Raw genomic sequence first — 22988 nt, 5'->3', positions numbered from 1 at the left:
TTTACAAAAAGAAAATCAAGATAAAAAATAGAACATGTCTATTTTTGAACAATGGGTGATTTGCCGACCAAGAGTGTGTCATCCCCAAAACCCTGTTAAGAACCCTTTTGAAGACTATCTCCCTTCGAAAATTCTACTATTACTTTCACTCCACACTACCCAGAAAACTGCTTAGGGGGGGATGCTCCACAGTACCTTTCCAGCCCTGCTTAACTAAGCCTCCTAAAAACCAAGCCTCTATGAATCCATCCCATCACATCAGAAGGGAAACACAATTTAACCCCAATCCAGTGGGGCAGTTTGTAACTTAGAGGAGTGTGCTGTGGTATTGGCTTGTAAGACTGATTTTCTTCCCATGAAGTATTTGGCTCTGCCTTTGGGGGCTAATTGGCTCTCTTCTTCGACTTGGGGTCCAGTCATTGAAAGATTGGAGAGGAAATTATCATCTTGGAAGGCTAAATACCTCTCTTTTGGAGGAAGGGTGACCTTGATAAGAAGTACCCTTTCAAATATGCCAACTTATTTCCTTTCCCTGATCCCTATCCCAATTGGAGTTGCTAAAAGATTGGAGCAGCTTCAGAGGAATTTTCTTTGGAGGGGTTCGGAGGAGGAGATCAGGGTTCATCTAGTTAATTGGGACCAAGTTTGTCTTCCAAAAGCTGAAGGTGGTTTAGGAATAAGGAAACTGAAGAATTTAATACTGCTCTCTTGTGCAAGTGGATTTGGAGATTCTCGGTTGAGAGGAATGCTTGGTGGAGATCCCTTATTGCTGACAAGTATGGGGTGGAATGGGGAAACTGGAGAACTAGAGCTCCGCCTCCAAATTGGGGCAACTCCCTGTGGAAAGGAATTATGAAAAAAATTCCTTTTAATGGGAAGGGATTTCTGTGAATGTGGGTAAAGGTGATAGAACAAAATTCTGGAAGGATACATGGTGTTTGGATGGCCCCCTTGCTGGATCCTTCCCTCTCCTTTTTAGATGTGCTGTTAACCAAGAGGCTACTGTGGCTGATTACTTCTCTTTGCTTGAGGATTCAGTGTCTTGGTTCCTTCTCTTAAGGAGGAATTTATTTGATTCGGAGTTGAAAGAATTTTTGGAGCCGATGACTCTCCTTCATAAGCAGAAGATAGATGTGCTTGGGGATGATAAGTAGTGATGGAAATGGAAGCCGGATGGTGTTTTTTCAGTGAAATCCATGGATGCTAAGTTATGCAGTGTGAGGCATACTGGTTTCCCAGCTACACAGATATGGAATTCTATGAGCCCCTCAAAATCTAATTTTCTGGTTTGGATGATGGCTCTAGACAAATGCCTTTCCAGGTCTAATATGTTAAGGAGGGGCATTCAAATTCTAGATTCAGCTTGTGTTCTTTGTGGGACTGCTACAGAAACTACAGATCATTTATGTCTTCACTGTCCGTTCTCCTTTCAGATTTGGATGCATTTTCTCAAAGCGTTGGGTGTTAGGTGGGTCATGCCGAGATCGGTTAAGGAGCATCTTTGTAGTTGGAAATCAAAGGGTCTAAGTAAGAGAGGGAAACTGATGTGGAAGACAATCCCTGCTGCTGTTTTGTGGTCCATTTGGGCTGAAAGGAATAGTAAAGTTTTCTGTAATAGATCTAAAGGTCTTGATGATGTAATTCAGAGAGCAGTGGGCAAGCTGATTTCTTGGATTTCCATTTCTGGGGAGTTCAGAGATCTTAGCTTGCCCGATTTGTTTCAGTCTGACTCCTGGTGGAGATTGTAGCCCCGGCTGTTTTTCAGACTGCCTTCTTGGGTCTGAATTTCAGTCTGTATTTGAATTTCTGAGTTGAATAAAATTACATTACCTTTAAAAAAAAAAAAACTCCAGAAGTCTTACCCTAACCCAGTAAGTGAAGTCACAGTGTAACAACAAATGGCTAGAAGACTCCACAGCTCCCTTACATAATGTGCAAGCCATATCCACCACCTCTAAACCTCTTCTCGCTAAATTGTCCTTAGTTAGGATCTTGCGCAGCACTGCAGACCAGACAAAAAAAAGTTCAGAAGGTAGCAGCTCTGATCCAGATCATGTCACTTGGAAAGGGAGATGTATCCTCCCTTGACAAGCAATTAAAGAACGATTTCACAGAGAAAGAACCCGAATTCTCAAAGAGCCATTTCCTTTTATCCTCCCCAACTCCAGTTATCTTTGAATCATAAAGAATCTTAAGCAAAATAACCAAAGAAACCAACCTCCCAATCATTAAAATTCCTCCTGAATTGGGAGTTCCAAGTACACTGTCCATTTTGCCTTTCCAAACAATCAGCAACTGCTGCATCCTTGTGTACTGCAATCTCAAACAGATCAGGATATAAGGCCATTAGAGGGTCATCCCCACACCAGTAGCCCTTCCATAAAAGCACCCTATGACCATAGCCCACTTTGTATTTTATGCCCTTCAAGAACTGAGGATGAATTTTCTGAACTTCCTTCCAAATTGAACACCCATAGGAAGATCTTACCTCTGCTGTCTCCCACTCCCTGCTACTGGACCCATACTTAGATACAATTAACCATCTCCACAGACTATCTGTATGCTCATTAAATCTCCACAACCACTTTCCCAACAGAACAGTATTTTTTTATCACTAACACAATTCATTAATTATCACAATAAGAATTACAAAGAGGAAGACAAACTTTCTTATCTTCCAACTTCAGCTTGAGGCCCAAGAAAGGAAACAAGAGAGAAAGAGAAAAAAGAAAAAGAAAAAAGAGATTTAAATTACATCTGTGCCCAGAACAATGAATCCCTGTCCACCCCTTGTTTAGCTAACCCATCAACAAAAGAATTAGCTGATCTTTTTACCCAACTGATTTTAACTTCCATTTCTCGAACCAGTCGTCTGAATTTCCTCCGCACATTGCTATAACTCCATAAATCACTATCGTCTTTATTCAGCCACCCTATCACCACCTCCAAGTCCCATTCAATTATGAGTTTTCTGATATTCATCTCCCTAGCTTTCTGGACTCCATCCATAACTGCATGGATCTGAGCTCTAGGAGAGTCACCCACTCCAATTGGGCCTGAGCACATGGCAGAAACAACCCCAATCCCTGATTGTCCAAGGTTCCTTTTGCTACTTCCATCAAAGTTTAGTTTTATGAAACCCGCAGGTGGGGGAGTCCAAGACACACTCATTACTGCTTGAGTCTAGGTACAGCTAGCAATCTCACCCCACTTCCTCAACATGTCATCCACTGTATAATCTATGAATAGCTCTAGGGATTTCATCCAATGTACAACCCTTATATGGATCAGAGCCCTCAAATCTCAACACTTCTCTCTTCTACAGAGAAGATCCTGGAGTTTCTTTCTTCCCATAAAGACTAGTAGACTACTGCCCTCAATCCTCTCCACATAGTCCTTCCCCTTTTCATACGCCACCTGAAGAAAGAAGGTGCAAAAAGACTTTGCAAATTTGATGGAGGATTCCAAGTACACCCAAACAGAGAGAAAGCCCACTCCCAAATAGATTTTGCAAATTGGCAAGACACCAGTAGATGAAAACCAGTCTCCCCATCAGCTTTACAAAGAACACATCAATGAGGGGACAAACAAGTATTGGTTCTCTTCTTCTGGAGTAGATCACCAGTGTTGACTCTTTCCAAAAAGGCTTCCCAGCAAAAGCTACCAACCCTAGGAGGAATTGGCCTACACCAAACCTCATTAACAGGAAAGGGGGGGGTTACAGGATTGGTGGACTGGATTAACACTTTAAAGGAGGCACAGGAGAAGGAACCAATAGGGGTGGGGATCCAGATTCTAGAACCTTCCTTAGCAGGGTCTAAGAAAACATCATCAAGAAGTTGGAGGAGACTCAAAATACTATCAAGATCTGAATCTCTCATAGCCCTTCTCAGACCCAAATTCCAACCAAACCCATAATTGGAAGAGGAAGGGGTGATGAAAGAGGAAACTGGCTCATTTAAAAAAAAAAAAAAAGATAGGGCATACAAAGAAGGAAACTAGTCCTTTAGAGGGGCATTCCCCACCCAAGTTTGTTCCCAAAATTTTATGGAGTTACTTGAAAATTCAAATCATGAATGGCTTTCCAAGGCAAAGCGCTTGTGGTCCTAGCCCGGATTCCAGCATCCCATCCATTTAGCTCCAGCCCATGTATGCTTACCACTATTTTAGCCCATAATTTCTCCTTCTCTAGTGGGAATCTCCACGACCATTTCCCCAGAAGGGCCAAATTCCTTTCTCTAATGTTCCCAAGCCCTAACCTACCACTGTTTTTACTCCTGGTCACCACCTTCCAGCTTACCCTATGGTCCCTCTTCTCCTCTCCTAGCTCCCAAAGGAAATCACTCATCATCTTTTCCAATCTGTTAGAAACCTTTACTGGGATTTTGAACACTGAAAGGAAATAAATAAGTAAATTTCCTAGAGTAGCCTTAATCAGTGTCATCCTACCTCCAAGAAAAAGGTAATTCTTTTTCCAAGAGACAAGTCTCTTCTCAAATCTTTCCACCACCGGATTCCAGAAACTCTCCCTCTTTGGATTGTCACCCAATGGCAACCCCAAGTGGTTCAATGGCCATCCTAAGACCTCACACCACAAGACCTCTGCATCTCCCTAATTTCTCCCTCCTCCAAATTCACACCCAATACACAACTTTTCTCAAAATTCACCTTCAATCTTGACATTTGTTCAAAAAGTAGTATCACCAATTTCCCAACAGAGCAATATTAACATCATATTATCTTTTTCCAAGTCCTCAAAATGTGGGTCATCCAAAGCCGGCTTCTTTGTCTTTCCTGTCAAGTATCACAATTTGCTACATCCACTAATATAGACATTCACAGGCTAAGACTATTTGAGAAAATTGGTCCCAGCATGTTCAACTATAGTAATTCTAATGAAGCCTCATTCATGAAGATCTTGTAATCTAACATCTTTGCATTCACTATGATCTTCTCACATACTTCAAGGAACACATAATATTGTAGATTAATTTTGCTGAAAGGGATTCAGAATTAAATGATGTGTTAGAGTTGCTTCAAGTCCTTAAAGGGGTTATTTTGGGTCCATCCAGCTCAGATAGTCATATTTGAACCCTTACCCTCTGGTGTTTTCTCTTGCTTCCTTCTTTAAGGCTCTAATCCATCCCTCTAATAGCTTGGGATTTTCCTTTCCTGTTAAGGAGGTTTTGTGTAAACCTATTCCTCCAAGGATTGGCGGCTTCTGTTGGGAGGTCTTCCAGGAAAGAAAAAATACTTGTGATCAACTCCAAATTAAAAGACCCAATTGGTGCTTATCCCCACATTGGTGTGTTCTATGTAAGGCTAACAGAGAAACTTGCTTCCACTTATTAATATCCTGCCCCCATGTTAAATCTGTTTGGGAGTGGTATTTGTCTTTGTTTGGGTGTAAGTGGATCCCCCACCTAATGTTCAGAGCCCGTTTACCTCTACTTTCTTTAGGTGGCCTAAGAAAAGAGAAAGAGTGTTGTAGAGATGTGTAAGAGCTGCAGTGAGCTGGACCAATTGGGAAGAAAGAAATTCCAGAATTTTCTCAGAAAATGAAAGAAGCAAAGAGGGAATTATTGATACCACTCTGATTAGAGTGATTCACTGGGTGAAGACTTTGGAGCTTTTTGCTGACTTCTCTTCAGTTGATATTATGAATAACCAGAAGGAAGTGGCTAATTCAGATTGTTATAAGACTGATGTAAGACATCTTTGAACTCCACCAGATAATGATTTTATCAAGTTAAATGTTAAGGGCTGAGATTCTGGCTGTTATGGAAGGTGTACAAAGGGAAAAGGATATGAACGTGAGCAAGCTGATTATAGAAGGGGAATCAAAACTGGTAATAGATTGGTTGAAAAAGGGAGGAAATGGCTTCTAGATGTTCAATAGTGAGAGAAGAAAATCAAGTGCCTAACACAAAACATGGAAGTAGAATTAAGTTGGATTAAAAGAACTGTTAATGCTTTTGCTGATGTACTAGCAAACTAAGGGGTGGGAAGAAATCAAATGTTTTGGGCACAATTGTAATCTGTATTATGCTTATAATTCTGGTGAGGAGAGGTAAGAAAGGTTACCTCTCCTCTGTTATATAATTTTCATCCTTTTTTAATGAAATTCCGTTATTGATCAAAAAAATTTCGCTGAAAGTTTTAAAACTCTGGTACATAATGCATATTATTTCTTGGTATTCTACAAGTTGTATACTTAAATGTAATCACATATAACCAATAGAAAAAAAAAAAAAAAGCTGATAAGAAAATACCTCCTTATGACACCCCATTCAACACGAGTTAACCTTGGAATATGACCCAACCCAACATGATTCAAGTATTCTACAAACTCCCGTTTAGCAAACCATGGGTAATCAATTGCACTATAAAACCACTCAAAAACACACCACCTACGTAGCATCGGTGATGACAGACAATGAGAAAGCATTTCCTGCAAATAAAAGAAAAAAGTAAAAAAACAAATTAAAAAACAAAGACATGATTAGATGAGATTCTGCAAATATGGAGGATGGAGCATATTTTACCTTAAAATCAAGTGTCTTGTCATGAAGTGACAATGAATACATATTAGGTCGATCTTTTCCAGAACTATCAGAAGATTTCAACTCCTTTGGGATAAATGATTTTGGTAGATTTATCTTACGCCTACTCCTAAGTTTGGTTGGTAAGTTTACTTGGTCTGCAGGTTGAACTTGTATCATTGATACAGCTGACTCAGTTTCTGCTCTTGGCTGATCAGTGCTTGAAGAAGAACGTTCTGAAGGTTTGACTAATTTCCCATGCTTTGGCAGAAGAGTACTTTGATTAGTCCGTTTACCTTTTGTCACAGATTTCTTTCCTTCTTCCGTTAAGGCCTATAAAACATGTTAATAAAAGGTATAGCCAAAACAGCAATGCATCAGCGAGATACCACAAAAGACCATAAAAAACATAGTAAATACACCAGAAATCCAAAAAAATGACAAGTTAAACAGGAAAAAAAATCACAAGAGAGAATGGTGTAGAGGGGAAGAGCCCTTTGTGAGTAACACCCCCCCCCCAGCTTTGACAGTGATAATGTCCGATCACGGTAGGGTCAAAGAGAGGGAGTATAATTTCACTAAATTTCAGTTCCAGATATGGTAAACAAAACAAACTATAAGTGTTAACATTCACTGAACTCAGTTTGCCAAATGTTGTATAAAAATAAAATTAATAAAAAATAAATATACAAAACTAAATGTATCCAAGATGTTAATAAAATAATAGAAAATAATAAAATAAGATCCAACATTCTAAAACTTATAAAAAAAAAGGTTTCAAATTTAGGGTTCAAATGGCCAAATTTTCCAAGATTTAAAACCAATGCCATGCTTATGTTATTCGGGATCTAGGTTTAGTAGCTTCTTCAGCAAAGATATTCCTCTAACCAATGATCGGTAGCATATAAAAGGATTAATTTTCAAGACAGTATTCAGTAAAACCTCAATTTCAAATTCCCTGGGTACTACACTTCCACATGACAAGTTCTAGATGCCAAAATTGGACAGACAGAGGCTCTTGGCTCCCACCAGTATCATTAGCTTAAACTTTGACGGTTGTTGTCCAAGACTGTCAGGCATAGGAGTTTTTAAAAACAGTCAAGGAATTGCTATGGCCATCTTATCCAGACCTATAGGCTGGGAGTTCTGTAAGGACAGAATTGTTGGCTGTTTGAAAAAGGTAGAGTTAGGCAAACACATTTGGTTATAGAGAGAGATTTATTGGTGGAAGGGAATTCAAGGGTTGTGGCAGGCTGGATTGAAATTTACAAAATGCCTCCTGGACATACAGGCACATCATGAGAGAAACGTTAACAGTTGGCTAGGGAAGTGGGGGAATATCTTATTTGGACCAAAAGGTCAGCCAATAGCTTAGCGGATGCTTTAGCTAGGCAGGAGATCAATAAAATTGTAGATATACCTACAGTAAGGCTTGCTCAGCAAGCAAAACATTAAATTCCAGCATCCTAATCCAACCAGAAAAAAGAATTGCATACCTCAGTCTTCTGAAGCTCACTGGGATATGAATCACTGTGACCTTCTGATTTTGGACTCTGCAACTAGAAAATCAATCAGGCAGGTTTATAAAAAACACCATAAATTATATGAGAGACTAAGAATATTTTTTATAAATAACAGAGAAAAGTCATTAAAGAAAAACTCCATACAGCCCAAAAATGTGGACAGCAGGCCAAGAGAGCAGATAGACCTAAGAATATGCACAATTGAAAGAAACCAAATCAATTCTTACTTTTGTTGCCAAGGACTTTCTTTTTCTATTTCTCATTTTAGGACTAGACTGGAAAGGACGCTGCTTTGTTTCTGTAACAACACTATCATCAACAGCTGAATCTCTTCCCAGTTTAGCACTTTTTGCACCAACGACTCCAACAGCAGCTACTGACTGATGTCCTTTCTCTTTAGTTGCTGACATTTTGGATTTGTCTCTTTGCTCCTTCAGGGGCATAGCTTCAGGTGCACTAGATTTCTCAACATCCAATGCTCTCTTTTCTTTCTTGAATTTGACATGTGGTTCTGGAATTGCAAATAAAGCAGCAAATCAGGTTTTTATTTCTGAAATTTCATAGTAGCAATGAATATAAAGATTCTTGCATTTTAACTTATAATGTCGTCAGATGATTCCACCCTGAATTCTGTTCTTGGCCCTTCTATTCAGAACAAAAACTACAGAACTAACTGCCCTTTGAGATTCCAAGAAGAATCTTGTTGGTAATGTGGATGTAGAAGTCGAGGTAGCAATGGACCAAAAAGATTTTGATGGCATCATCACATTAGATGAAGTTAATTGGATAAAAAGGTGGAAGTAATGGTCATTGAAAGAGTTCCCAGTTTGAAGAAGCTAGGTTGGTTCTTTTTAGGTGGTGAAGAATTTGCTATAAAAATACTTTTGGAATTAAAAGAAAGAAATAGAATTTGGATTATAACAAGAATTTGGTGATATAGATACGGTCACCTTGGATGGAAAGGGGTTGAGATTTATAGAGTGTTTGAGGGCTGTGATTTTTTCTAAAGGACATGTAGAGAAATTTATCATGATAGAAGTGAAGCTGGAAATTGTTTTGGTGAATTTTTCTTCATGGTAACTTTAAGACATAATTTCATTTAAAGAAAAATATTTATGCCAAGCATCCCCTTACATAATTTCAATTAAAGAAAAATATTTATGCCAAGCATCCCCTTACCGTTTTATAGGAAAGGGTAACTTTCATTAGATAAAACCAGAGGAACAACTGTCACCTTCTAAAGTAAAAGGTGACCCCTGAATAACAAATAACTTATAATACTGCACAAAACAAAGCCTCCCGATTCACCCCTTGTTTTGCTAGGTTGTCAGCTAAAGCATTTGCTGACCTCCTAGACCAATACACTTGTGCACCCAGCTCCCTTGTGAGGCTCAATAATTCCCTCACATGTTGTCTAAGGGACCACGTTCCCAAACTATTTGATTGCAGCCAACCTACTACTAATTTGGAATCCCACTCCACTTCTAACTGTTGAAAACCCAATTGCTTGGCCCATCTGAGCCCCTGGAGGAGAGACAATACTTCAGCTCTAAGTGAGTCCCCAAAACCTATTGGACCAGAATACAAAGCTAGGATTTTTCCTTCCACATCTCTAAACACACACCCTATTCCGGAAGGTCTGGGGTTCCCAATAGAGCAGCCATCAAAGTTCAGTTTGACATTACACTGCATAGGAGGGGACCAAACTGCTTGTATGGTAGGTGATGAAGTAGAAGACCTTGCTAAAACACTCCAGCCTCTAAACAAATCATCTATAGAGACATCCTTGAACAGTTCAAGAGTTTTCAGCCAATGTACTGCCTTGATGGTGATCCCTTCAATAACTTCAGGAGATGATTTTTCTTTCCCTTGGAAAATCCTATTATTTCTCTCTTCCCACACTGCCCACAAGATAGCTGCCCTCATTGTTCTCCACATCACCCTTCCTTTCTTCCTTGGTTGTCGGAAAAAGCTAGGGTCAAATAAATCCGCTACGCTTGTGGGAGGAGTCCACCTACAATCAAAGAGAGAGGAGAACCAATCCCAAATTAGAGCACTAAAAGGACAAGAAATTAATAGGTGATTCACCGCCTCACCATTCCTCAAGCAAAGGCTACAGACATGAGGTGACAAGCACCAATTTGGTCTCTTTCTTTAAAGCACTTCCAAGGTATTGATTTTTTGGAGAACCACTTCCCAACAAAAAGCCCTTACTTTCGGGGGGACCGGAGTGCTCCATACTTCTTTAACAGGAAAGGAAGACACAAGGTTAGAAGGAAGGACCAAAGCATTGAAAAACGAAGAACAAGAAAAACTACCTGTAGAAGTTTCAGTCCAAATTCTACTGTCAGGAGAAGAGTGATCTAGAAAAACTGAACTTAGAAGAGAAAAAATATCATTTGCCGAATCCACTTATGAGTCCCTCAAACCTCTCCTTAGTCCTAGATCCAAGAATCCCCAGAAATACAAAAAGAAGAGATAAATTGAGATTTTTTCAAATAAAGGGAATAAAGGTTCAGGAATCATTCCTTAAGGGGAGATTCCCCAATCCACAAGTCCTCAAAAAAAAAGAATCTTATTACCCATACAAGCATCATACCTGATGAAAGGAGAGAAGATAGGCAAGATACCAACAATATCTTTCCACGAGGAAAAGTGCGAAGCCCTTAGGTCGAGTTCAGCGTTCCATTCCATGAATACGTCTTATAACCTTATGCCATAGACTCTCATGCTCCTTAGGAAACCATTTGCCCAACAAAGTTGCATTTCTTATTCTAATATTTCCAATCCCTAAGCCCCCTTTGTCTTTCTTTCTAGACACCACTTCCCATTTTACCCTATGATCCTTTTTAATATCTCCAAGTTCCCACAGAAAATCCCTCATTATTTTTTCAACCTGGTTTGCAATCTTAACAGGCAATTTGAAGGTAAACAAAAAATACACTGGCAAATTTGCTAGTGTTGACTTAACTAGAGTGATTCTACCCCCTAAAGAGATGTAGTTCCTTTTCCAACCCGCTAGTCTTTTTGAGAATCTTTCCAAAACTGGGTACCAAAAGCTAACTGACCACAGGTTTCCCCCCAAAGGTAAGCCTAAATACTTGAGAAGCCAATCACTTACCTCACAACCTAGAGATCTAGCCAAAGATGTCACCTCTACTTCTTGCCTATTAATTCCAGCTACACAACTTTTATTCCAATTTAATCTCAAGTTGGAGACCTTTTCAAAATTCTCTACCAAGGCCTTTAAATTTTCCAACTCCTCTGGATCTCCTTCACAAAAAAGAATCAAGTCATCAGCAAATTGAAGGTGGGTTACAACTATTTCCTCCCTCCCTACTCTCCACCCTCTAAGCAAATTTCTAGCATTAGCTCTTAGTAATATGTACACTCAACACATCAACTATCAGGGTGAAAAGAAAAGGAGAAAGAGGGTCCCCTTGTCTTAAACCTCTCTTTGCTGGGAAGAAACCCTTGGCTACCCCATTCAATAGAATGGAGTAATGGCATGAAGTGATACAACCCTTAACCCACATGCACCACCTTTCTCCAAATCCTCTGATTCTCAATACTTCCAGTAAAAAGCCCCAGTCCACCAAATCATAGGCCTTCTCCAAGTCCAGTTTGCAAATCAGGCCCTTTTCTCCTTGTCTTTTTCTGTAATCCACACATTCATTGGCAATAAGGTTCTGATCAATAATTTGTCTTCCTGACATAAATGCCCCTTGGTTCGGAGAAATCAAGGATGGTAGTACCTTTTTTATTCTTTCTGCCAAGACCTTTGAAATTACCTTATACATACTACCAATTAGGCTTATGGGCCTAAAATCCTTTGGGTGGTTTGCATTTACCTTTGTAGAAACCAGAGCTATGAAAGTAGCATTGGCACCCGAATTTATCTTGCCTCTCTCAAAGAATTCCAAGAAGACCTCCATTAAATCACCACCAATAATATCCCAGCAATCTTGGTAAAAGGCCACCGTGAAACCATCTGGGCCTGGGGCTTTAGATCTTTCCATTGAAAAAATAGCATCTTTTACATCTTGGACTTCAAAATTCTTTTCTAGCGGATCCATCAAAACCCTATTCCCTGGGAGACAATCAAGGTCAGGAATTTCTTCTCTTTCTCTTCTTGAGCCGTCATAAATGGATTTGAAATGCTCCACAAAGGCTCTTGTTATCTCCTCCTCACTTGTAATCACTTCCCCATTACATTCCAGCCTCCCCACAAAATTCTTCCTCTTCCTACCATTTGCTAAGGTATGAAAAAAATTGGTATTCCCATCTCCCTCCTTCAACCACTTACACCTAGATAGATTTTTACACCTAGATTTTTGTCTCCAACTTATCTCCTCCTTCCTTATGATTTTCTGCAACTCCTGTTTCAGCTTCCAACGCTTTCCCTCTCTCCTGCTATCAATCTCCTCTCTGCCACACCTCCATCAATTTCTAGAATTCTATTGACAATCCACTCTTTTCTTTCTTCCACTCTTCCAAATTCCTCCTTATTCCAAGCTTTGATTCTAGATTTCAAGGCATGTAGCTTCTTTTAAAACTTGTATCCTTTCCACCTGAATTCCACTTGGTCTTCTTCCCACCATAGTTAAACCTTTTTTATAAAACCAGGATGGAGCAACCACATGTTCTCAAACCGGAAAGGACATGACCCCCCTCCTAAGTTTTCTTGGGATAACCTAACTGGACAATGGTCTGAGGTAGGTCTAGGGAGAGCCTTTACTGCTAATCCCCTCCACGCAGATTTGAAATCTGAAGAGAATAAGAATCTATCTAATTAACAACATAAGGGTTCTTGGAAATTGGACCAAGTGAAGTTTGCTTGCAACAAAGGTAGCTCTCTCAATCCATATGAGTCCACAAAAAGGATGAACTTTCTCATGCTAGAGATGACCCTATAGTTTGGATTGGTAGTCTCATTTAGGAATCTTATGACATTGAAATCACCCCCCCAAACACCACGGTCCATTACAAAGACCCCTAACGGTTGCAAGCTCATCCAAAAACCATCCCTCTCCCTACACAAGTTAGGTCCATAGACATTGGTTAAGGTCCACTCAAAACCATCCTCTTTCCTTCTCAATTTGATTGTTACTGTAAAATTGCCAATTAGTTCTTCAGTACAATCCATCTCTTCATTCTTCCATATTGTAATGATGCCTCCTGATGCTCCCCATGATTGTGTAAACACCCAACTTAACTCTCTAGCTGACCAAACACTCCTCACCCATCTTCTATCCACCTTTGTCAGCTTTTGTCAGCTTTGACTCTTGAATTAAGAAAATGGTTGGTTTCTCTTTCCTAAGGACTTCCCTAATTGCGCTTCTTTTTCTTGAACTCCCCAATCCCCCTCACATTCCAACTGATTATCTTCATGGAAAACTAAGTAAAAAGGCCCAAATGACTCAACTTAATTTAACCCAGCTTTCTCTCCTTCTGTCCTGTGCCTCCTCTTTTATAATCCACACCACACCTAAGTCTTTCGACTTCACTCATCTTTTTTTTTCCCTTGCTAGCCATATAATTTCCCATCATAGATTGTCTATAGACCCAAACTCCTTTACCATTATTGTTTAATCAGCTCACCAGGAGTTTGGAGTCTCCTTCTACTTCAATCATTCTGAAATTTCGTTGCTTACCTAGTCTCAAATATTGCAATACTGCTATCACCTCTGCCTTCAATGAGTCACCATAGCCAATTGATCCTAAATACAATGACAAAATAACACCCTTATTATTGCTAAATACTCACCCAATTCCAGAGCGCTCTGGATTACCAAGTGAGCTTCCAATCGTTAACTTAACCATGATGCTATTTGGTGGAACCCATTGCTCTTGGGTTATAGGTCTGAAAGTTGAAGAATCTGCTATCACTCTCCTGAAGAAACTAGCAACATCCTGATGAGGTATTCACCTATTGCATTGCAAAGGATACTTATTATGGGGAGGCACCAAATCACTCTTCTCTTTAGAAGCATGTCACAAGTGTTTATTTTCTCAAGTAACACTAAACAACAAAAAACCCTTTGTGAGGCAATGATCTACTCCAAACTTCTTTCACCGGAAAGAGAGAAGCAAGGTTGTGGGAAGGTAAGAGAACATAGAAAAAGAAAGCACATGTAAAAAAGACCTAATGGACAGGCTGTCCAAGAAAGAGAGTGATACTCCATCAAGATATCAATAACAATCATTGAAGCAAGTTCCCCATCCCTAAGGTCTCTTCTAAATCCAAAATTCCTAATCACTAAATCACCCAAGACAAGATGGGCATGCAAGGCTCAGAAATAGGTCAACTTGTAGGAGGAAAGGGAATAAAGTGTAGAGATGATGGGCCAAATGAGCCTTAGTTTCTTTTTCTCTTAAAGTTATGTTTAGGACTTATGTTTATTAGTAGTGGGCCTTAGTTATGAGCCTTTTTCCCCCTTTTGATATTGTCTATAGTGCTGGCCACCCTACTAAGGGTAACCATGTAATTGTCTATTATTGGGTGGCTGAAGAGAGGATCGAACTACTCTCTCTCCTCATTCCCTTTCTTCCATCTTCTTCCTCCATCTCCTTCAATCTTCTCTCTCGTTTTCTTTTTCTTTTATTTCAGATTATTGCAGGTGGGATTTTCAACTTACAGACTAGGGAACGATCCTTAAATAAGGTCTCAGCCAGCTAAAGGTTTCCCAAAACAAGATTTTGTTAATGGAACTGAAAGAGGTAGGCAAGATACCATATATAACTTTCCAAGGGGAGGCCAAAGTGACCCTAGGAGACAAGTTAACATCCCAACTGTTATCCACCATCCCATGAATACTCACAATTACCTTATGCCACAACCTATCCTATTCAAGAGGTAGCCTCCACCAGCCATTTGACCAATACCAATAGTGCTACATTTCTAAAAACCAAGTTCCCAAACCTTGGTCCTCCGTGTTCTATGCTCTTACTCATTACCTCACTACCACCCACTTCACCAAATGTTCCTTTTTGTATTCCCAATTCACAAAGTAAATCTCTCATAACTTTCTCAATCTTCCTAGCAACTTGCACCGGGATCCAGATTGTAGAAACTAAATAGGCAAATTAGTCAGGGACATGATCTAGGTATCTCTTCCCAACTAATCCACATAGCTAACTTCCTAGAAAATCTTTTTAAAGACTAGATTCCAAAAGCTAGTTTTCCTTGGGTTTCCACCTAAAGAAAAACCTAGGTATTTCAAGGGTCATGTGTCCACACCACATCCTAATATTTCTGCTACGTTAATCACTTCCCTCTCCACCATGTTTATCCCAACCAAAAAATAACTCTTCAATTGACTCCCAATTTTGGCACTTTCATATACACTAATCACCAATCTAAGGTTACTCACAACTTCCACCACATAACAACATTATATCAAATGCAAACGGTAAATGTGTAATAACTACTCTTTGCCTACCCACCCTACATTATAAAGAAATTGCACCTATCCACCCTAGCTATTAACCTGCTAAGTATATCTGCTACTAAGGGGACAAGAAGGGACGGAGTGGGTCCCCCTGCCTTAAACCTCTCTAGCCAAAAACAAATCTCCTAGAACTCATGCACACAGACACCCAGCCATCCAATTATACTATCTTTCAAATAGAAACAATATTGATATGTAAAAAAATAATAATAATTACAACAAAAAAATGTCCAAAGCACCTATTTTCATGTGACATGCTAGATCTAGCTACCTAATCCCAATTTCAGACACTCTAAGTCTCTATCTACCATTCATCCTTCATAGGGGATGATCCCCCAATACAAAATAGGTCTGTTCACTAATCACCTGTAATGCTTCTCTAATTATATCCTATATGATTTAGATGATGGTGAGATGTTTAATTCACAGCAACTTGAGAAGTTTGTCATAAGAAAGTGCTTATTGATGCTCCTTGTTGATGCCGATGGAGTATATGAATTGTATCTTTTGGAGTCAATTTTCTGAATTTCCGTTTTTGTACCTTCATACCTTGTTGTAGAATTGTGGTTGCCATGCTTCCTTTGTATTCATTTTCCATACAATCTGTTGGGTGCTTTTTACTCTAGAAATTTGGGGTATTCACATTTGCATGTTTTGATAACTTGTTCTAACAGGGTCTGGTTTAGAAGGAAAGTGTGCTCTTTTGTTTGGAGTGATTGTTATTACCTTTTATTTTCTTCCTTTTCCCAGGTCATTTCTTTATTACCTGATCTCATATCCTCCTTTTTATTTTAAAAATTTGTCCTTTACTATTAAAAAAAAACAACAATAATGCAAAAATTCAAATTTGATTAACATCCTATGCAACTTTCTATCAGGGTAGAATGGCACAGGAGATGGAACAAGTTCACTAACAATGGAAAAAGTCCAACATGGTCATATAATTTCATGCACACATAAGCTTTAAACATAAAAGATACTAGAGAGAATTACAATGGTTGCCATCATTTGGGCAGTTTAGAAGCAGAAAAATTTTTTAGAAGAGCCTTTTACAAGGATTTGCAGAAATATATAATCATCATGGACCCAGCACTGATTTTGAAAGAGACTAAGCACATGTGAATGATTTATCTTAAAAAGATTGGGGTAAAAATTTGAAACATTGGCATTGTGATTTTGTTTCTTCCAGTATATCTCATAAACTTTTTGGATCCATAAGCTTGTTAGTATCTTTTCCATTTCCTTTCGTAATACCCCTTATAACAATGAAGTTACTTTTCTCTTAGTACAATTCAATCACCCCCAATGCCCAACCCCAGAGACAACAGAAACTTGCACCTAAATCTAGGAATAACAGTCCACATAATTTTAGCTTTTTTACATGCAAGAATGCTGGGCCAATAAGAAAGAAAATCCATTCTGGCGCAACGGTGCAGTTTCTTGAACCAGTCTAATAACCACTCTCTCAATTCTCCATTTGTGAAACATTGCATAGCTTTTTATTATTCTTTCAGCAGGATAAGGGGCAAAAGATGCCTTTTGCACAAGAAGCATCTTTTGCCATTTCCAACATTGCACAATGTCTTCCTAAACAGCTACACTCTCATATAAATAACAAAATCAATAACATGTCCAAAAAGACTACTTTAAGATATTAAAGAATAGAAGCAGAAATTGTTTACCATTTTCAATTGTAGATGATGGCATCATCAAAGACAAATCTGCCAAAGTTTGCAGAGCATCCAAGGCTGAGCTATCATCTATCAAAAAGTAAGGCAGGAATAGAGAATAAGAATACTGAGAATGGCATTATTCTAAATGCTCGCAATATTAGAATGAATGGAATGGAACACAAAAAAAAGAGATAGTATTGTTTATCAACAAAAAGATTACTAAAAGCTTCACATCGTAAAATTGCATTGCTAGTAAATTTTTATATAAGAAAAATAAACATAATCACCATCAAAAATGCATTTTATAGTATACAGAAAGGAAATTTTATCAGAAGAAGAAAAACCCAATTGATCAAAAAAATAGGAGGAAATTTAAGAAGAAAACCTAAGAACAGGCACATAAAGAATATCAGCAATCACATTGATATATCAGGACAATTGAATAATCGCTTCTAAGCACACCCTATCTAAAAAGTGTGACCATCTAATGTTGGCTAATCTCAGTACCAGAGAGAACAAAACATTGAAGGATAACATATGCAAATCATTACCAATTTGGGTATCACTCTAACAGTGAGGTACACTCATAATCCATCATCCACCTCAGAAGCCCAAACATTCAAGTTGGTAGGAACTTCAACGAATACAACATCAATAAAGATAGAACTTCTTAGAACACCTTAGATCATGAACAAGACTAAAGGCCAACACACTACAAACTTGTCCTAACTGAATCTACATACTTATATCACCGATTGTTTGTCCATAAGGAGGTTCATCCATCACATAACCATATAATTTAGTCTGCAGGAACTGTAAGCATAATTGGAGGTTTCATGTCAGGACAGGAATGAGACAATCAAGGTTAATCATACTACATTCCAATTGTTTCAAATCAACTGAACATATTATGTTACTTGGAAATACAGCTACAAAACTGATATGTTTACAACTTTACATTCCCTCATTTTAGCATATATATGGGCTTATCTTGGAGCTTTCATTGTGTTATAAGAAGATGTGACAACTTTACTGGTCTTTTTTCTTACTGCTACATTCCAATTGTTTCAAATCAATTCACCATATTATATTACTTTGAAATACAACTACAAAACTGATATGTTTACATTCCCTCATGTTGACATATCTATGGGCTTATCTTGGAGCTTTCACTGTGTTATAACCTAAAAGAAGATGTGATAACATTACTGGACTTTTTTCTTAGTGTTACAAAACTTCTAATGTCATCCATCAAAAATTTAAATAAGAAATAAGAAGTCTTGTTGTTTGGGAGTAACGAATCAGATTTGATTCAAGAAGAGAAAAACTAGGAAGTAACTGGTATGAGAAGTAGAAGATAAGGACAAGAACAGCATTCATACAGATAGATAGATAATGCAATAATATAATAACTATGATAGTCAACATTAAAACAGCAATAAAACGAAAAAATAACTATGATAGTCAACACTCTCCCTCAAGCTACCACCAGCTAGCTTGCCTAGAAAGAAATAATGCAAAATTATAATAACAAACAAAAATAAATAAATGACCCATAACAAAGACTCATATCCGCCTTAAAAAAATATATATCTTTTCAAGAATTCTATTAAACACATGCATGGTACGAAGAAACATTTTTTGATAGGCACAAGGTACAAAGAAACTTGGTACCTAAAACAATGGAACAGGTCAACAACATGCATCACCCTGTACATCACAACATATTCCTACTAATGTGTAGAAGCATAAAGCCAAAGAACCAAGATACACTCATGAAATTCTCCAGGACCCTTTTAGCATATATAGTGTCTGTAGGATCTAGTTCCTTCACCACACCCATATGTTAGGGCTCCCCCCAACACCACTAGAAACCACCCATGCTTCTGCACCAAGCTTATAGTCATTCTTTGTAGATTCCACAACTCCACAAATAACCAACCTTGTCTTCCAAAAATATCAAAAACAATTTCACTAGGATGTTTGTAAAAAAGGTTCCTACCCAAGATTGATTTTAGGGTAGAAATCACTACTAGCATCACAAGTAGGGGTGTAAACAGATCGAATTCGAATCAAATCAGGCAATATCTGAATTTGAATCCAATTAGAAAAATCGATACCCGATGGGTATTGAAAATTAATATTCGAATTCGATTAAATATTCGAATATTCGATTCGTTTCATGTTCGACCAATTAATTATTTTAGGTAATTAATAAATATTTCATTTATATAAATATATAAATTATTTATATAATTTAATTATTATAAATAAATTATATAAAACATTTAAATGTTTTATATATTAAATATAAGAATTAAATAATCGGGCGAATTTGGATACTTATCGAATAGAATCAAGCCATATCTGAATTTGAATCCAATTAGCTAATCAAAATGAATAGGATATCGAAATCCGACTGATTACGATATTCGAATTATCCGAATTCAATTCAATTACATCAAATCTCGAATTCGAAATCGGATTTTTGAATACCATTGACACCCCTAATCACCAGGAAAAAAGAGAGTAAAGTGGGTAGCTCACTCCGGAGTCTCTAGATCACTTCTCTAACACAGCCACCCTCTTAATTAGGTTATAAGCAATCCTCCAAAGTCAAAGTGTCACTACTGAAAGAGTTTGATTGATCACCTATAAGTTGAACTAGGTTCTCTAATTCTTCTTAAAGTTTAGGAAGAACTGCAAGAATCTTCCATGGGTAGAAAAACTGCCCCTATAGGAAGTCCAAAATTCATCAAGAAACAAGCAATCCAATCTGAATTAACCAATCTCTTCAAGTCTCCTTGTAATTTACTGGTCCAAACTGGCATGAGCTCACCCAGGAATTCTCTCTGGTTCTCATTGATTTTTGGACAAAGTTTCAAGATTCCTTTCTCAAAACTAACAAGCCTTTAATTCATTCTCCAAAAAATCATCTAGAACCAGGCAGTGTATGAATAGATAATATCTCCACCACTTATTAGCTGAGAAACCAGGAATTAAAACCACAAACCACTGCAAAGATATCCCTAATATAAGTTGGCACTAAAATAGAGAGAGGGAAGAGGCAGGCACTTGCTCCCTACTTCATAGAAAATATCTTTATCACTCCCTACTTCAAGTTACCAAACAATGTCAAAGCACCATTGAGAAAACAATCTCCAATGACCACGATTAAATTTTTTTTTATAATTAAAAAAAATGGGCAATGGATGACCATGACTAAATTTGAAGAAGATCCATAATTGTCCTTGGAATATTAGTCAAAATCTCTAGGACACCATCCTAGGCATCAAAATCTAAAAAGTTCTCCAAAAAAATAACTTCTAAAGATCAGGTAATTTAAGGATGACACATGATTACTATTTCAGGAAAACAAAATTACCATTCATAGTAATTCATACACTTACAATTTATAGTAAAATCTCAACTTGCTATTTATATTAAAATACGAGAGGCAAAGATTTAGAATAAGGAAATCAAACTAACAAAACTCACAAGGGGGAGATTGGACAAGCAAAAGAAACCAAACAAGAACCAAATAAAAGCTGACCAAAAACAATATCACGAGGAAGAATAAAACACCAAAAGAATGTAACAGTTCAGATCTTATTGTTATCAACATCTTTATCATCATTAGAGTCATTTTTCTTCTTCTAGCTTTGATACCATCTTGTTATTTGTGAGTAAAAAAAACAAATTTGATTCAAGAAGAGAGAAAAAAACAGAAGAAAATAGAAAAAGTAGAAAGTATTTAATATGAAAAGAGGAGAAGAGCACTCATAGGCATATAACTTCAAGGAAAAAGATGAAAATACCCCTGCAGCCAGTACAGAAATAAAATTGAAATTTAACTGACAGTCAATAAGAAATTTAGTTGTAAGTAGAATATAAAAGGTCAGTGTACAAGTTCAAAGACAAGGGGATTTCTGCTGCAAGGAGGTGGATACTAATAAATAAAATTTGAGTTTTCCTGATGCTAGTCCAATTGATCTTGCTCACCAAGACACTTTTTGTATTTCTGATTTCGCTTTTCAGAATTCTTTAAATGAACTTCCCATTTAAGGGTACTAATTTAACTGGTGTTGCTTGCCAAGACCGCATTTGTTGGCAACTTTGTGGTATGTTAGTTGTCAAGATTTTTTATTATCTTCTTCATTACTTGTCCAGAATTTCTAGAAGCCATGTTCCTTTCTTTAGGATCCATCAAGCATTGAAAATATCCTGGTAATTTCAAATGGCTGTTACAATGGCTTAGTCAAATTAAGTTCCAAAAAAATTCATCAAAGCAGATAACAAAATCAAAACTTTCCTTAAATAAACTTTCTGTGCTTTTCTACACAAACCACAATGGTTTCTAAGTAACATCTAATAACCAGACAAAATGGAAAGCTAATACTAGCAGGAGCACATCTTCAACATTTAGAAACATTCAATAATATAAGTTGCATAAAGAACATAGAAGCCTAAAAGGAATTATTATACCTCCAAAGAAAAGTTGTCTGCTTCTTTTTCTTGGACGCTGAGGAGAGGACCTCTGGATCTTAGCATCTGTAACTTCAGTTTCAGCCCTCCCTTTGACAGTACCCAAACTAATTCCTTCTTCAGTACCACTACATGCTTCCCTAATATCATCAAAATGATTGGTCTCAACTTCTTCAACTTTCAGCTTCCTTCCATGAAATTTCTTCTGTTGCCATTGAACTTCAATTGTACCAGCACCTTCTGCATCTATCTGATTACCTGTATCCCTAGAAAAATCTCCGTTCTCTGCTTCCTTGCTTCCTAAACTATCTTCCAAACCATCTTCATCCATTCCAGTACCAGTAAGTCTTGCACTAGCCATCTCTGACTCGGCGTGCTAAGATCCATGGACAAGTTTTATATCATTAAGTTCATCATTTAATAATATTAACATGAAAATAACATAACAAACAGTACATGTAACTAGTTACCATCCTTTCACCATTCTGAACAGGCGAAGGCCTCATGGACTCTCTTCTATTTGGTGTTTGAGAAACTTGAGGAGAACCTCCTCTTTGTGAAGCCTCTGCCAATGCTAATGCTACCTCATGGGCAACTTCATCGTCATTAGCATCAATCTCTGGTTTCATGCCTCGTTTATTTGATGAGACATGCTTTTCCCTGTCATCTTTATCATATGAATGTGAAACAGGGAAGCGAGGTGTCCTCTTACCAACAGCCCAAGGTCGACTACCTACAAAAGATTAAAGAGCAAAAGCTGCAAATGTTAAGCCTCAAATTCCTATATTCAACCATTATTGTTTCGAAAATAATAATAATAAAAAAGCTATATGAAATTTGATAAATTTCGCCATCACCTTGAGCTGACATAAAGAAAATGAACCAAGAAGCGTATGATAATTAAACCAAGACTTGCAACTAATCATTGACTTCTTCTTTGCTACAGCTATTTAAATCATTATAAAATATCAACTCTTAATATTAGGTATTTAATGGGTATGTACATTTCCAAGTATCCAGATTGTGTGGTGGATCAGAAGCATAGAATGGGATCAAACCACTGGAGCAGCAATTTAGAAAAGCCCCAAAGTTTTAGAATCAAGAACGTAGTTGGAGAGTGCTATATGATACAATATACATATACATACATATATAACATATATGAGCATGTACAGTTCTAATACAATATCATCATCATTTTTTTTGATAAATAACTGAAAATCATTTTTTATCAACAACAGTAAATTTCATTAAAGGAAATAACCAATTACAATGATGGGGGGAGGTAAACTCTCTTAACTCTCCCCCAAGTAG

The 22988-nt window shown here is 37.7% G+C and overlaps 1 protein-coding gene across 9 annotated transcripts in view; it reads right to left on the bottom strand.

The window, feature by feature from the left end:
• Positions 1-22988, bottom strand: part of LOC148861602 (protein ALWAYS EARLY 3-like) — a 54880-nt gene that overhangs the window by 16410 nt on the left and 15482 nt on the right. For 5 of the 9 annotated variants that reach the window (XM_088986386.1, XM_088986383.1, XM_088986380.1 and 2 more), the window contains 7 exons: positions 22145-22407; positions 21675-22050; positions 17199-17276; positions 8293-8576; positions 8039-8101; positions 6546-6875; positions 6273-6451 (listed from right to left, as the gene is read on the bottom strand). In XM_088986386.1, coding sequence (XP_088842512.1) covers positions 6273-6451; positions 6546-6875; positions 8039-8101; positions 8293-8576; positions 17199-17276; positions 21675-22050; positions 22145-22407 — 1573 coding nt within the window. The remainder of the gene's footprint in view (positions 1-6272; positions 6452-6545; positions 6876-8038; positions 8102-8292; positions 8577-17198; positions 17277-21674; positions 22051-22144; positions 22408-22988) is intronic. The other 4 variants (XM_088986387.1, XM_088986381.1, XM_088986389.1 and 1 more) reach the window with 1 other exon arrangement.

Source organism: Nelumbo lutea, chromosome 4 (genome assembly GCF_056320005.1).
Source record: "Nelumbo lutea isolate HS-2025 chromosome 4, American lotus-T2T, whole genome shotgun sequence".
Taxonomy (NCBI): Eukaryota; Viridiplantae; Streptophyta; class Magnoliopsida; order Proteales; family Nelumbonaceae; genus Nelumbo; species Nelumbo lutea.
The sequence above is the reverse complement of the archived record's forward strand: the minus strand, read 5'-3'. Positions and strand labels throughout refer to the sequence as shown.